Below are 15,579 nucleotides of genomic sequence, written 5' to 3'. Positions count from 1 at the left end.
TAACCTTCTCCAGAAAGCAAGCGATGTCACAAGGCTGGAGGCATGAGGTGTACTAAAGGCAAATTGCTGCAACAAAAAATGTAATTGAATTGGATTGGTTTAGTTGGAGTAATATAAAGTTCACTGGGCCTTCGTTGGTAAGGTGGGAGGTTTTTATTTTGTTCTTATCTTTCTTCTCTCCTAAAATAGCTCAGACAAGCAATTCAGTGCATGTTGTACTTGTATCCTGTTTGGTGCACAGTGGCAAGGCTCGCGTGGTAAAAGAAACCTCCACCTTTGGCAGATTATTGATCATACAAGCGTGCATCGATTGTGCTGCCATCTCTGTTGAGTTTTTAATCATTCAGATTGAGCCGTGAAAGCATTAAGGCAGTAAATTTTGCGTGAACTGGCCCTTGTACTGGCATGAGGACAATCACACAACCGACACTGGATCCCACGTCTTCCCACTCGAGCTTGGTTCCAGTTACAGCCATGGAAACTTGCAATCAATAAGGCAACAAACTCAGCAGACTTGAAGAGTCGACAATGAATGACTCAGCGAAAGACTAGACTGCAATGAATCCCTGACGCGTCACATTCAGTCCCATCTCGTCATGCTCCCCCGGCAGGACTATACTCATACAAGATACATGCGTGCATATCTGCTACATGGATGCCTTCTTACTTTACCCAAAACAAAATTTATAACACAAAAGAACAAGAACATTGTTGGATATTATTAGGGCCAGGAACTGAAGTTTATTGCAGCACACAACATCATTAACAGGTTACCACTCATCATACTACGAATCGATCATGTACATGGGGGAGTCGCCAGAAACTTCATAAGCATAGCAGGAGAAAAAGTTCAGACACCGCGGTGGATCATGATTTAGGTGCATATATATAGTGATCCGTGTCGACTCTGCGACACAGTAGTACCCCATGATAGACAGGCATGCATGCAGTTCAGGTGGTATGTATGCGCGCGCCATGGATGGTAGATAGATACGGATGTGCCATGAGCATGCGCCGGCGGGCCATGGATGGCAGATCACCACCGATCAAGGGCACTTGGGCCTCTTGCGGGCGCCTTTTCCGGTGGTCTTGTCGCGGTAGCAGGGGCACTCGTCCTTGTTGCCGGAGGTCCCCGACGGCACGCAGTTGCAGGCGGCGCAGCATATCCCGCAGTACTTGAGGCAGTCGTCGTGGCGGCTCGCCTTGGAGCACCGGACCTGGCACTTGCCGTCGCAGAACGCTGGACAGAGATCGAGGTTAACATAGCATGGCATGCAGCAAAAACAAAGAGCAAGCAAGAGATGTGAGTGAACGGTATGTGAAGAAAGGGAAGTGGTTGTGTCTTAACAGAACTAACCTGAGCCGGCCATGGAGAGATGGAAGGATGAGGAGGCTAAGAGGAGGAGGATGAGGAGAGCGACAGTGGTGGTGGTGGTAGCTTGAAGCTTCATTGTGTTGGGCTTGAGATGCATGCTTGGCTCTGGCTGTCTTGGACGGTGCTTCTTTGTGTGAGGTTGAGACTAGAGGACCGGCGGAGAAAGCATGAGTGAGTTGGTACCAGTGTGAGTGTTGGGGCTATATATACTCAGAATTCAGTGAGCTGGCCGCACACTGGAGAAGGGTAGTTGGGAGAGGTGCCGTTGGGAGAGTCAGCTAGGTGTTCTTTGCTTTTGGGCGTCGCCAAGCCAAGTGGTAGTGCTTATCTTTATTCTTGTTTTCCTCTCTAAGACAAAACAGGCAGTTTTGTTCCTTGCTGTCTGTGCTGGTAAACCGGCAAAATTAGCACACAGAGAGTCGAGAGAACCAGGGCACGGTGGTGATGTTTTTGTTGATGGGCAGCGAGCTGTCATCCAAAACGCAGACCTTTCTACGAGAGGGAGAGCCGGAGATGGAGGACGTCGCGCTCCGGCAGCGAAACTGTTCCTCTGAAATCTGCTTCGCTCACCGCTAACAAATACAGTAATCGACAACTGTATCCTGGACTGGACCAGCGTAACTGATGGCTGGCCGGGACGCGGATGAGAGGAACGCAGCACACGCCGCTAAATTTTACATGCGCAATCCCACGGTTAGGTAGTTATCATCACGCGGCACGCATGGCCGACAGGTTACGCCGGAGCACGCCGCGCTGCTGACTGCTTGCTGCCGATGCCGGTGTGTGCACGCCGACAGGCCGCGCGCGGTGAACCAGAAACCATGGGACAATCGCGAACACGCGATCGAGCAGGCCGCGCGGATAGTCATGGTTGCACTGCATGCAGGCGTGAGAGTAACATCAAAGGAAATTACCGGGAGGATCGGGCATGCCTGTGCGAACCATGCTTGCAAGGCAAGTGACACGATCGTCCTCCTAATAACAACACGTACTGCGTCCTCCTAATAACAACACGTACTGCAGCCAGAGGTTTGTTTTGTATCGCTGCTGCGACTTGATCGATGATCAGTGAACCCGTCAGGCCGGGCCGGGTGGGGACTAGCTGGAGAGGAGAGTGAGACGAGACACGGGAGCGTAGCCTTTGCCGACCGATGATGAAGACGACGTACGTGATGGCGGTGTGCGCGCTGGCGGACGCGAGGTGCCCGGCCCCTGGCAGTCCAGTACTCGTAGCCACGCCTAGTGTACACGTACCAAGGTGCAGGTTGCCCACGCACGCATGCTGGAGACACTGTACCTAAGCTGACTTCCAAATGCCGCAGGGATTTATGCAGTGTGGTGTACAGTACAAGGAGTGGATGAATTGGCTCGAACCGTGTGCCAGAATTATAACATGCCTGTGATTGTCAACTCGTTGAGCTTCGCACATCTCCAGCGGGACCGATCCGTTCTGTTCTCGATCGTCTGAAACGGTACGCGTGGACTTGCGGACAGGTTGTACATGTTGGCGCGATCCAAACGGATCGATTCGCGTAGACCGACCTATCCATTCTTCAAATTTGGGCTGCCAATGCATCGGGTCGCACGTCCTCCCAAGAAGACCATAGTCTCTCCCGCCAGTGGCGCACATTTCCCTCCAGAAACCCTACCATAAATATTCACCCGGTGGGAAAGCCAACGGAAATGATGGATTCCGCCGCCAAGCGTATCACGGGTACCGCCCGCAAGAAGCAGACAAAGCCAAAGAAGCTCGCCAAGGATTTGATATCGGAGGAGTGTCGGGCCGAGTCAAACAAGTGTGCAGGCTGGAGAGGAGCCGCTAGAGCTCGCGTGGCCGCCGCCAAACTGGAAGAAGAGCGGCTCAAGGCGAACGACCGCATCATCGCCCGGCATGCGGAGGCCAACGACGGTTGTTGCCGAAGAAAGTGAAGCAGGAGGCGATGAACGTCGCACGAGATAGGCCATTGTTGGTGTTGCTCAAGGATAGCAAGAACTAGGAAACAAGCTACGCCCTTTGGAGGAAACTCGAGAACGCAATAAAGAAGGGAAATGGCAATTCGTCAATGGATGGTACCATCGACCTCGAATATGATGGGCAAAGCCTAGGCGCCGATACAACCTAAGAGGCATGCGGTGCTGGCCGTTCCAAATGGCCAATTGGCCACAAGGCAACCAAGATCGACATGCACCGTGAAGCTTCCTCATTGGTGCCAAGAGACCTTGAGACTTGAGAGAGTTGATTGTGAAGAAGAAAGAGGCCATCACCGAGATGGAAGAGAGACGACGCAAAGAGAAAGAGGCAACTGCTAAGAGCTTTGTTGGTTTTCAATTAAGATCTCTTGAGGTGGAAGAGGCCCGTGCGAAGTCTAGTCTCGTCGAGGCCGAAGCCAAGGCAAAGCTCATTGATGTCGATGCCAAGTCCAAGATATAGAAGGCCAAAGCCAAGATCATGTCCGAGGAGAACTGGATCATGCTCACGGACTTGGCCACCATCTGTAAGGGTACATTGCCCCTATGTGTGGTTTTGGTAACTAATGACAACCCCTATGGACTAATGTTTTCATTGAGTTTATATGAAGGAGTATTCCATAGGTACTACTTGTATTTCATGTGTTGGATTCAAGTATGGATGCCATGAAGATAAAGATACACCTTGTGTATTAGCATCAAGATCATCGATTTGAACATATATATGTGATATGATCAAGAAGAAGAAATGAAGATGGAGTTCTTATGTGGAACTCAATATTAGCCATGCTCTATCTTATGTGATAAGCAATGGATGATCAAGATCTTGAGAGCTTGATTCCAAGTGAGGAATTCTTTATATACACCTCAAGATATTATGATAGAGTATGAGAAGATACAAGATTGAGTTGGGCAAGCTCAAGATGAGCATCTCAAGTGGATCACATGCTTGAAGCTTGCCATCCATTTGGTGATAATGGACATGTGAAGATGTGCATCAATGAATCCTTCCCATCATAGTGTATGGGGGAGCATTTGTGAGTCTTCACGAAGTAACGATGATCAAGTAAGGCATTCCGGCATGTGTAGAGCTTGTAGAGTTATCATCAAAATCAAGCGGGATGCACAAGGCAAAGGTATGACCTTGATAGGTTTTCCTTTTACCGGTCTCAAGGTGGTTGATGGGAGACCGGATTATAGGATAGATAGCCGCACTATTAAGATGGGCTTTCGGTTGGGTAACTTGATCACATCGTCTTAGGGATCTCAATCCTTTGCATACTTTGCATATCCCTATTGCTTCTTGGTGTTTCTCTGTGTGAGGTTCTTGAGCTTGTTGCTAGCTTTACAACAAGCCCAAGTTCATCGAAAACGGAGTTCGTATGACTCTTCTATGGCATTTTCAAGGTTGGGTGATTTTACCGGTTATTCATGATATAAGGTTCTACCTTTTATATTCATGATAAAATACCCTCCTACAGATTCTTGTGTTTTCACTTTCCATAGGATAGCATTTGTTCTTATCTCTCAAACAAAATTTGTTTCATTCAATTCGGAATTCGGGAGCATTTGTTATTAAAGAAAAAGAGAAAAGAATAAAAAGAAAAAGAAAAGGGAAGGGGCGGCCAGCCGACCGACCGGCCTGCCGGCCACACGCCGGCCCACCCGGCCGAGACCGGCCCGGGCACTCATGCCAGCCGGGCGGCGTACTGTGGGCCGTCCAGCCCCATCCGGCCCAAGCGCCGGCAGCTAACCGGCCTGCCCGGCCTACGCCCGGCCGACCGGCGCCGCCTCCCCGGCCTATTCTGCCGCTCAGCGCGGCGCGCTGCCCCGTCCGGCTTGTGGGCCGGCCCGACCGGACGGCGCGCCAGCCTCGGCGCCCGATCCGGTCGGCCGGCTGGGCCGAATTTTCTGCCCGTTTCCTGTGCAGTTTTTCTGTCTTTTTCCCCCAACGGGTATTTTTCTCCTTTAGCTATAAATAGGCTTCTTCCACCTTGAGCTGAGCTAGTTCTTCCCCTTCTTCACCTCCATTGTTGCTATTTGAAGAACTTGCTTCCCCTCTTGATTCCTCCCATGATTCTTGCCCATTCTTGAGGATTTGAGAGAGGAGATCTAGATCTACATTCCCACCAATCAATTTCTCCTCTAAGTGAGGGAAACCCTTTGGATCTAGATCTTGGAGTCTTTTGTTGACTTTCCTCATTGTTCTTCCTCTCCAATCTCATCCTAGCATTTGTTACTTGGGTGGGATTTGAGTGTGAAGGACTTGAACACTGACATAGGCATCCCCAATGGGCCTGCCAGAAATAGTACCCGGGGTTTACTGAAGGCCCACTACTCGAAGAATAAGAAGACTCGGAAGCCCAAAGATATTATTAAGGAAAGCTAGAGTTGTAATAGGAAGTGTTGTATGAAATATCACGAGATAAGGTAGAAACCTCCCCGGACTCTGTAAACTTGTGTATTACGAATCCCTCGGCTCCAACTTGTATATAAGGGGGAGTCGAGGGACGAAGAGATCATCGAATCATTGTTGAACAAACCCTAGTTTTATTTCGTCGAGTACTTTTCGGCTGATAACCTTCGAGATCTACTTGCCCTCTACATAACACGAAACCCTAGTCTACTATTCGTAGGCATTGACAAGTTAATACCTTGTCAATTGGCGCCGTCTGTGGGAATTAGAGGAGACAAGGAGCTGATCTCGATGGCACGTTCAGAATCGTCGACTTCATCGGCAGCAAGCAACATCATGGATGGAGGTAAACAGATCGAAACTGGTCTCATTGATTTTGTGCCTCACCCGCCCTCCCGTTTGGATGCATATACATATCCGGAGGAGCCCATGGAGATGACGTTCGGAAGGTTCCACTTTCGCGTCGGGAAGGAAGGAAGTTATCGTCTCGAAGTTCCGACCTTCCCGAGGTTTCCAGTGGAGCATACTGAATCTTCGAGCTCGGCGTCATCGATCGAGTCAGGCGACGAGGAAACATCTTCGCCACGCTTCGTCGGCATCAACGCAAGCGAAACACTCGCCAAGATCTTCAGTGACATGTCTTTCGAGTCGTCTGCGGACTCTTATATAAGCAGCGATTCCGAAAGCATCGACAGCCTCGACTTCATCGACAAATCTATCACCATTGGAAAGGTCTTCACCAGTCTCTACGATGGTGTCACCAAATCTAGCAAGGCGCAGAATTCCAACTATCACCAAGTCTACGTCATCGGAGAAACAAGTCGTAACCAGGATGAAACGTCAGAAGCTTTCGATGATTTGGGAAACCCATACGTCGATCCTTCTGACTTAAGGCGAGGATTGGGCAACAAATACGTCGGGCCTACACCACGTATGAGAATTCAGTTGCCGCAAACAGCGTGGGACAGAGCCGCGAGAGCAATGGATGGCTCAGAACCAATGACGACAACCGCCACGGTCGAAGAGCTGCAGGCATACCAATATAGACTTGCTCGAGCTGGAAGGGAGTTAGAAAAACAAACAGAAGCTCTGAACAGAAGGAAGGAAGCAGCCTCTGCGTCAAGCAGGCGAAGAGCAGACCTCAGTCGACATTCAGGAACCTCGGGAGATAGTCACAGAGAAGCTCGGAACAGGGCAAGATCAAGGTTGCACAATATACCTGAAGCGGAAAGAGAAAATCTAGTCCAAAACCTCGACATGTCCTTTATGTCGATAGATACAAGAGGAAATATTATTCCTAAAACACCGGAAGCTGGGTACATGGCGACACAAGCTTATATCCTCGCATCCAGGCCACCTCCCGGAGATCCAAGGGAAGCACTGTACAACATGGCCATGGCAGGTGTTGGAGCCATGGGAACAGCGTTTGTATCAACACCTCCTGAAGGATCAGCAAGGCAAAATAGTCCACGACCTGCGGTTGCAGCAGCAGCTCCCGAAAGAACAGGCGATGCAAGGGACGCAGAAACCCAGGCAAGGGTAGACAGGGCGCGACAACAGAGAAGGGAACATCGACACTCTCCAGACTTAGCTGAGGAGGATATGTGCGGATTACCATGCTTCACCAGAAGAGTCCGAAAAACTCGGGTACCGTCAGGGTTTAAGCTACCCGATAATTTCAAAAAATTCGACGGATTGCAAGATCCCGAAGATTGGCTAGTGGATTATCTCGAGACAGTGAAACTGATAGGCGGCACGAGGGCAACAGCAATGCAGAGCATTCAGGTGCACTTGAGTGGAGCCGCAAGATCCTGGATAAAAAAGCTTCCAGCAGGTTCCATCGACAACTAGACTGACTTTGAGGAGATATTCATCAAGAATTTCCGGTCCACCTGCAAGAAACCTGCAACACTCGAGGAATTGAGATCATGTCGGCAAAAACACAATGAATCAATGAGGAAGTACATCCAAAGATGGAATATTATCAAAAACTCGGCAGAAAACATATCTGACGAGAGAGCCATAGACGCGTTCGTTGCAGGAGTTCGGCGAGGAGATTTCGTGGAGGATCTGGGAAGAACTAACCCAAGAACAGTATCAGCACTGATGGAAATAGCAAACAAGTGGGCAGATGGTGAGGACGCTGTGCACAATAAGCGACATAGGTCACCAGAGGATGACCGTAGCCGAAACTATCAAGGCAGGCGACGATTTTCTCGATTTTCGAGTTATGATTCACCTGGTCAAATTTCAGCTGGGTTCCGGTCAGGCGCTGGAGGAAGCAACAGAGACAGTTACCAAGGGAGCAATGAACAGCGAAGCGATAACAGAGATGACTCACGAAATAATAGACCAAACAATGGACCTAGAAGGCCCTTTGTGACCACTGAGGATATGATGAACGGTCCATGCCAGATGCACTTTTTCACCGACAACAATGGAGTAAGGCAGTCGGGACATTTGCAGAAGGACTGTCGAAATTTTCAAGCAATGGCGAGGTTTGCCGCGCAAGCCCATGCCCAAGCAGCAAGTCGAAACCATCAAGGACCTAGGAGCGAAATTCACCTACCACCTCCTCCCGCAGTTACAGAAGAAAATAGGCACCAGCTTAGAATTGCGGCAGCACCAGCACCACCACCATATGTCGACCCCAACTCACATGGAGCGGTCTCGATGATTCGTAAAGGAAGGCCATCCAATAGAGCTCGAAGGTAATCTCGCGACAGTGTTCATGGCGTAGAAGATGCCTCCACCAACGATCGAGTATCTCAATTGGTCAGACAGACATCGGTTTCACAATAGCGGATCACCCACAGAAGTTCCTCGGCCGGGGCAATCAAGACTTATCCTACCCGCAGTAATTGCAGGATTCGACGTATCTCGAGTCTTTATCGACGGAGGAAGCAGCCTAAACCTTATGTATGCAGATACACTAAGGAAGATGAACATATCCTTGGCAAACCTAAAACCAACGGATACACGTTTTCATGGCATCACGCCAGACAAGCCAAGTTACCCATTGGGGAAGATCAATCTCGACGTTCAGTTTGGTACCCGAGAAAATTACAGGATCGAAAGATTGGAGTTCGAAGTCGTGGATTTCCCATCACAGTACCATGCTCTGTTGGGACGCCCAGCGTATGCCAGATTCATGGCAGTACCACACTACACATATCTGTTGTGGAGGATGCCCGGACCTAAGGGGCCAATCACGATCAAAGGAAGCTTTTCACTCGCCGATAAATGCGACAAGGACTTCCATCGACTATCAGAAACCTTCGGGATGCAGGCAGAGTACATGGAGTCCAAGCTTACGACAGACTACGATGTACTACCAGATGTGGGGAGGCCTAGCAAGGACTCAACCTTCAATACAGCAAAGGATTCCAAGGAAGTGCAAATCCACCCAACGGACCCGAAGAAAACGACGTCCATCGCGAATAACATGGACCTCGCATAGGAAAGCGCGCTCGTCGAGTTCCTCCGTGAGCACTGGAAAATCTTCGCATGGTGTCCAGCTGACATGCCAGGAGTACCCAGGGAACTTGCCGAGCACCACCTACATGTGGATCCAATCGCGAAACCAATCAGACAACCTTTGCGGCGTTTCTCGGAACCAAACCGCAAAGCTATGCTGTCAGAAATCAACAGACTCAGAGAAGCAGGCTTTATCAAAGAAATACATACAGAGGCCACTTGGGTAGCTAACCCAGTGTTGGTGCCGAAGAAACACACGAAGGTCCTTCGCATGTGCGTCGACTTCACGTGTCTCAATAAACATTGTCCAAAAGATCACTTTCCCCTCCCAAGGATCGACCAAATCATCGACTCCACGGCAGGATGCGAACGTCTTTCCTTCCTGGACGCTTATTCTGGTTATAACCAGATTAGATTGAAAGAAGATGATGAAGTAAAAACAGCGTTCATCACCCCCTACGGCGTGTTCTGTTATCGAACAATGCCCTTCGGGTTGAAAAACGCGGGAGCAACATATCAACGGATGATGCAGAAGTGTCTAGCAGAGCAGATAGGGAAAAATGTACAAGTATACATTGATGATGTCGTAATAACATCCAAAAAAGGCGACACCCTAATTGAGGACCTGAAGGAAACTTTCGCCAACCTCGACAAGTTCTGCCTCAAGCTGAACCCGACAAAATGCTCTTTCGGTGTTCCTGCAGGGGAACTTCTTGGGTTCCTAGTATCAGCAAGAGGGATTGAAGCAAACCCCGAGAAAATACAGGCCATCGTAACGATGAGGAAACCAACAAAGTTAAAAGAAGTACAGCAACTGACTGGGCGAGTCGCAGCTTTAAGCAGATTCGTCGCCAGGCTAGGAGAAAAGGCGTTACCATTTTACGCCTTGATAAAACAGGGAGACAAATTCCAGTGGGACGAAGAAGCAGACAGAGCCTTTGAAGACCTCAAGCGCAAAATCTCGACACCACCTATCTTGGTGGCGCCGAAGGAGAAAGAGCCGCCGTCAGCTGTATATCGCGGCCACACCCCAAGTGGTAAGCACAAGACTTGTCGTCGAGAGGGAAGAAGAAGGAAAACTCCATGGAGTACAAAGGCCAAGATACTTCGTCACAAGTTTTATCGCCTTCAAAACAGAGGTACCCTCAGTACCAAAAGTTAGCATATGGAGTATTCACAACCGCACGAAAGTTGCGACACTATTTTTCGGCACATCCGATCATAGTGGTCAATGAGGCTCCTTTGTCAAATATACTCAACAATCCAGAAGCTACGGGCCGTGTCTCCCTTTGGGGAATAGAACTTTCCCCTCGGGACATCACGTATGAAAAAAGAAAAGCAATCAAGTCACAGATTCTGCCAGACTTCATTGCAGAGTGGATGGAACTACAAAATACAGGACCACCAGATTTATCGAGAACTTGGACCATGAACTTCGATGGATCCAAGAGACTAGAAGGAGCAGGCGCAGGCGTGATACTAATATCACCAGAAGGCGACAAGCTGAAGTACGTTCTGAGGATGACGTTCCCAAATGCGTCGAACAATGAGGCAGAATACGAAGCCCTTATACACGGGATGAAGATGGCGAAAGCTTGCGGCGCAACCCGACTAAAAATCTTTGGCGACTCGCAGTTGGTAGCTCAACAAGTCATGAACCAGTGCGATGCAGTCAACGATAGTATGATAGCATACAAGGAAGTCTACAACGAGCTTGAAAAGCTGTTCGACGGATGCGAAGTAAAACATATCAGCAGATTGAGCAATGACGAAGCCGACGTTCTTGCAAACATCGGGTCACAATGCCTCACAGTACCGCCAGGCGTATTTTGGGAAGAAATAACAGAAAGATCTACGAAGTCGACAAAACCGAGGAAGAAGGAGAAGAAACCCACGGGGGCTACCAATGAAGAGCAGGAAGAGGAAAAAGAGGATCAGGACTTGGTCATGATGATACAAGTACCATGGATGCAAACGTACATAGCATACATCATGAGGAAAGAGATACCCGAAGATCCAGTTGAAGCGAGGCGAGTTATTCGACGATCAAAAGCTTTTACTGTGGTTAAAGGGGAACTATACAAACGAAGTATCTCGGGAGTATTACAAAGGTGCGTTACACCCGAAGAAGGAAGGCTGATCCTGAAAGATGTACACGAAGGGATTTGCGGGCATCACGCGAGTAGCCGAGCTATTGCTGCAAAAGTCTTTCGAGCCGGATTTTACTGGTTGACAGCGATAGAGGACGCGAAAGAGATAGTACGAACCTGCGATGCGTGCCAGAGGTTCGCTGCAAAACCTCACTCTCCAAGAGCGTAAACTAATGCCAATACCCTTGTCGTGGCCATTTGCTCAATGGGGCCTTGATATGGTGGGTAAGTTACACAAGTCTTGGCCAGGAGGAAAAGAGTATATGCTGGTAGCTGTCGACAAATTCACAAAATGGATAGAAGCGAAGCCGATAAATTCACCAGACGGGGCATCCGCAGTTAAATTTGTGAAAAGTCTCGTTTTCCGGTTTGGAGTGCCTCACAGCATCGTCACAGACAACGGCAGTAACTTCACGTCCAATGAGTTCAAGGATTATTGCGAGGAAGTGGGTATCAAGCTAAACTTTGCATCGGTTGCACACCCGCAAACCAACGGTCAAGTCGAGAAAGCCAATGGAATAATCTGCAATGGCATCAAGAAACGTTTACTAGGGCCATTGGAAAAAGCTCGACACACCTGGCCAGAGGAGCTGCCCAGTGTACTATGGAGCATACGAACAACACCAAACACAGCGACACAAGAAACTCCGTTTTTCTTGGTTCATGGGGCAGAAGCGGTGTTACCAATTGAGATAGGGCACGATTCTCCACGTGTCGCAGAATATGATGAAGAGGCGTCAAGAAAAGCATTAGAAGATGATGTCGACGCACTTGACGAAGCCAGAGATGAAGTCCTTTCCCGAGTAACTAAATATCAGCAGGACCTCAAGAATTATCATAGTCGACGTTTGCGGCCAAGATCCTTTCAGGTGGGAGATCTAGTCCTTCGGCTCACACAAAAAAGTCATGAAAAGCTCGAGTCACCATGGCTCGGACCTTACATCGTCACAGAAGTAATTGGAGGAGGAGCGTACAAGATAAAGGACAAGAAAACAGGAGTGGAAGAGCCAAATCCCTGGAACGTGGCGCAGCTCAGGCGGTTCTATGCCTAGAGTCAAAATACAGTCCTTGTAAAAGCTTCAATGTACCGAAACGCCCGCGAGTTTTCAGACGCACTCTTTTCCTTTTTCGGGGCACCGAGTGGGGCCGGGAAAGGTTTTTAATGAGGCGGGCTCGCGGTGCTGCAATATAATAAAGATAGTTGAGACATACGCTTATTCAGCAAGCTCGGGGGCTAACGCTTCAGACTTGCAAAATATATTCCTGACAGAATCTCGCCTTGGTATAAAATACCTCGCGAAATAAACGTTCTTCATAGAATCTCGCCTTGGTATAAAATACCTCGCGAAATAAACGTTCTTCACAATTTTTGTCGCCTTGGTATAAAATACCTCGCGAAACAAAACAAAGACAAAATAGCAATCAAGCAAGGCATGGGGGCTAGTACCCGCAAAATAGTATGCTCAATACAAGTTCTGACGCTTTGGTCTAAAAACCTCGCGCATACAATAAATACAGTCGACACCACGATACTCGAAGTACCAACAAAGAAAGAACAGTTTATTCGCTGTACAATATAGAAAGTAATCTCAATACACACAAGAGCTCTGAGAAAAGAATCAAAGAAAAAATTAATGATGACCTAGTATATTATCTATGCTTGGTCGATTTGAAGAACGAGTACTATGTTCAGCATAGCTGCCGTTCACGAAGAATTCGGAGTCCATCCGAAGAAGCTCATCCATCATATCTTCGGCAACAGGAGTCACATAATCATCAATTCTTCCGACGTCCCTTTTCTTCTTCGCCATCTTGGCCAAACACTTGGAAACAATTTGGCTCATATCAAATTTAGGATGGCAGATCTTGATCATCATCATAGCAAATCTCGCGCCAGCAGAAAGTTGGGCCCGAACAAATCCATGGATTTTGGGAGCATCTCGAAATTTATCCATTAAACTAAGAAGTGTATCAGGTGCTTCGTTGCGAGGAAACATCGTCTTGTAAACAAGAGTTAAGGTCCTAGTGCAAAAGTCCAAGAAGTCGCGAATCTGGGAAGCGCGGTCTTGAAACCTGACAATTTGTCGGGTCCGTTCTGGGGTAGCCCAGAACAGAGAACCATGATCAAGGGAAAGATTAACCAGGAGGTTAGTCCTAGTATTTACCCTCTCTTCTTCAGCAGCAGAATCAAGAAAGGAACCTATCAAGAAATAGTGCATGAGCTTTAGAGACAAGAGAAACGGCGAAGGGACAGAAGGCGTCGTGAACATCTAAAATAGCGGCAAACATACCCGACATATCTGCGCTGGCTTCACTCATCAACTCTAGCATGAGATTTTCTCGAGCGGTCGCTTTTTTAACTTCAGCAAGGGCGGTCTCCTTAGCATCCAAAGCTTCTTGGGCTTGTTGAAGTGCAATTTTTTCAGCTCCTAATGCCTTACGAGATTGCTCCATCATCACAAGCATTTGTCTCTTTGTCTGCTGAAGTTGCTGCCGAAGTTCATCCAATTCTTGCGACAAGGAATCGTCGACAGGTTCGATAATAGCAAGGGTTTTTCTTGAGTGAGAAGGAGAAGACAAAACGTCGAGAGGAGCGGGAGACGGAGTATAGTTATCAAACACCAACTGAAAGTTAACAGAAAGTCGATATCAATCAACAAGAAAGACAGGATTTTCATTGATCGTTCATCATATTTACAAGGCATTACAGGCAGAGCTAGTGAAATAGGTGCCGCCAAAAAGCTACTTCGTGACAAAGCATCAAAATAATAAAGAAAAGATGAAAGAAGAAGCTTTCGACTAGACCTCCGGCCTTGATGAGCTGGGAGTCGGAGCTGGTTTGATCCCGAGATAAGCCAGAATTTTCTTCACGTTGGGCTTGGCGGCTTTGATCAACGAACGCCATGTTGCTTGTTCTATCTGTTCGGTGGCGCCAACCTTCGTCCAGTCAACAGATTGTTGGCTGTCCGCAACCAAAGCAACGGTGCTTTCAACAGCAACTTTCATATTCTCCTGGCGCATCTTCAGGCCAAGATCTTCCGATAAATCAAACTCTTTGGCGAGAGTAAGAAAAGTCGTCGGCTCCTCTTTCTTGGGGAAAAAGTAGGGGAAAAGCTTCGAGAAACCCGCGCTAGCATGCTCTATGCCTTCGCGAGCTTCAGTCCCGTGAAATTCAAGGACAGAGAGAGCGTCAAGAAGAGGATCATTATCGGGATCTTCAAGCTCAAATTCCTGGCGCGTTTTAGCTATCAAAGAAAAACATGTGTTGGTCGATAGCAGGAAGGAAAAACCAAACGCAAAACGAAAAAAATAGAAGGTTACGATGAAATTACCGACAAATCGCCGATTCTGTGCGAGTAAGCGCTTGGTGATTGCTTTTTCGCGAGCAGCTTGGGAGGCCTTGTGGTCATTTAAAGCAGTTTCAGCAACGTCAAGCTTCTTCTGCAACTCTTCGACACTAGCAGCCTTTGCCATAGCTTCTTGAGCTTCTGTTTTAGCTTGGCTAGCATCAAGCTCAGCTTTCTCGCGAGCCATTTCACTCTGCTCTAGCTTCTGAGCGAGGGTATTGGCACGATTGTTGGCTTCAGCAACTTTTTCTGCCGCAATAGGCAAGGAGTCGTTAAAAAAGCACACACAAAGCAGGAACTGGAAGTCGAGGAAAAAAGAGAGGTGTCATAAAAATTATTACCTTCAGTCTTGTTCGCATATTCACGGTACCCAACAAATTGGGCACCGATGCGAAGAAGTTCTTTGACCATAGGCTGTCGAAGCAAATCAAAGAAAGAAAAATGTCGGCACGGGAAAAATAAAGACATTGCAGAAAGAATCAAGAGGGAACATAGATGAGAAAATTCAGAACTTACGTCATCTAGAAGAGAAGTGGAGGAGCTACCCAATTCAAGGGTGGGCTCCACGGTCGTTTCTACCCTTGTCCTTTTTGGCGAAGGGACAAGGGGGCTTGACGGTGGAGTAGGAGCGTCAACATTTAGGAGAGGAGGCGAGGATTTCTCTCCCTCAGCTGGCGTCTCCGAAACAACTAATGTACGCGACGAGCTCGTTCGAGCAGCCACGTCAAGAGTTGGTGGCTGTTCCTCATCATCACTACGAAAAAAGGTCGACAGCATAAAAGACAGACAAAAAATCTTCGAGTACAAGGATAAAAGTAAAACCAACTTACGAGCTGATGAGAGATC

General features: G+C 48.2%; 1 protein-coding gene across 1 annotated transcript; it reads right to left on the bottom strand.

The window, feature by feature from the left end:
- Positions 1-718: 718 nt before the first annotated feature.
- Positions 719-1,571, bottom strand: LOC127292733 (peamaclein). Its single transcript, XM_051322185.2, has 2 exons — positions 1,358-1,571; positions 719-1,240 (listed from the first exon to the last, which is right to left on the bottom strand). Exons 1-2 carry the CDS (start codon positions 1,470-1,472, stop codon positions 1,047-1,049), a joined length of 309 nt encoding a protein of 102 aa, XP_051178145.1. The 5' UTR covers positions 1,473-1,571; the 3' UTR covers positions 719-1,046.
- Between the last annotated feature and the right edge of the window lie 14,008 nt (positions 1,572-15,579).

The sequence above is a fragment of the Lolium perenne genome, chromosome 4 (genome assembly GCF_019359855.2).
Source record: "Lolium perenne isolate Kyuss_39 chromosome 4, Kyuss_2.0, whole genome shotgun sequence".
Classification (NCBI taxonomy): Eukaryota; Viridiplantae; Streptophyta; class Magnoliopsida; order Poales; family Poaceae; genus Lolium; species Lolium perenne.
This window is presented reverse-complemented; position numbering and strand designations above follow the sequence as displayed.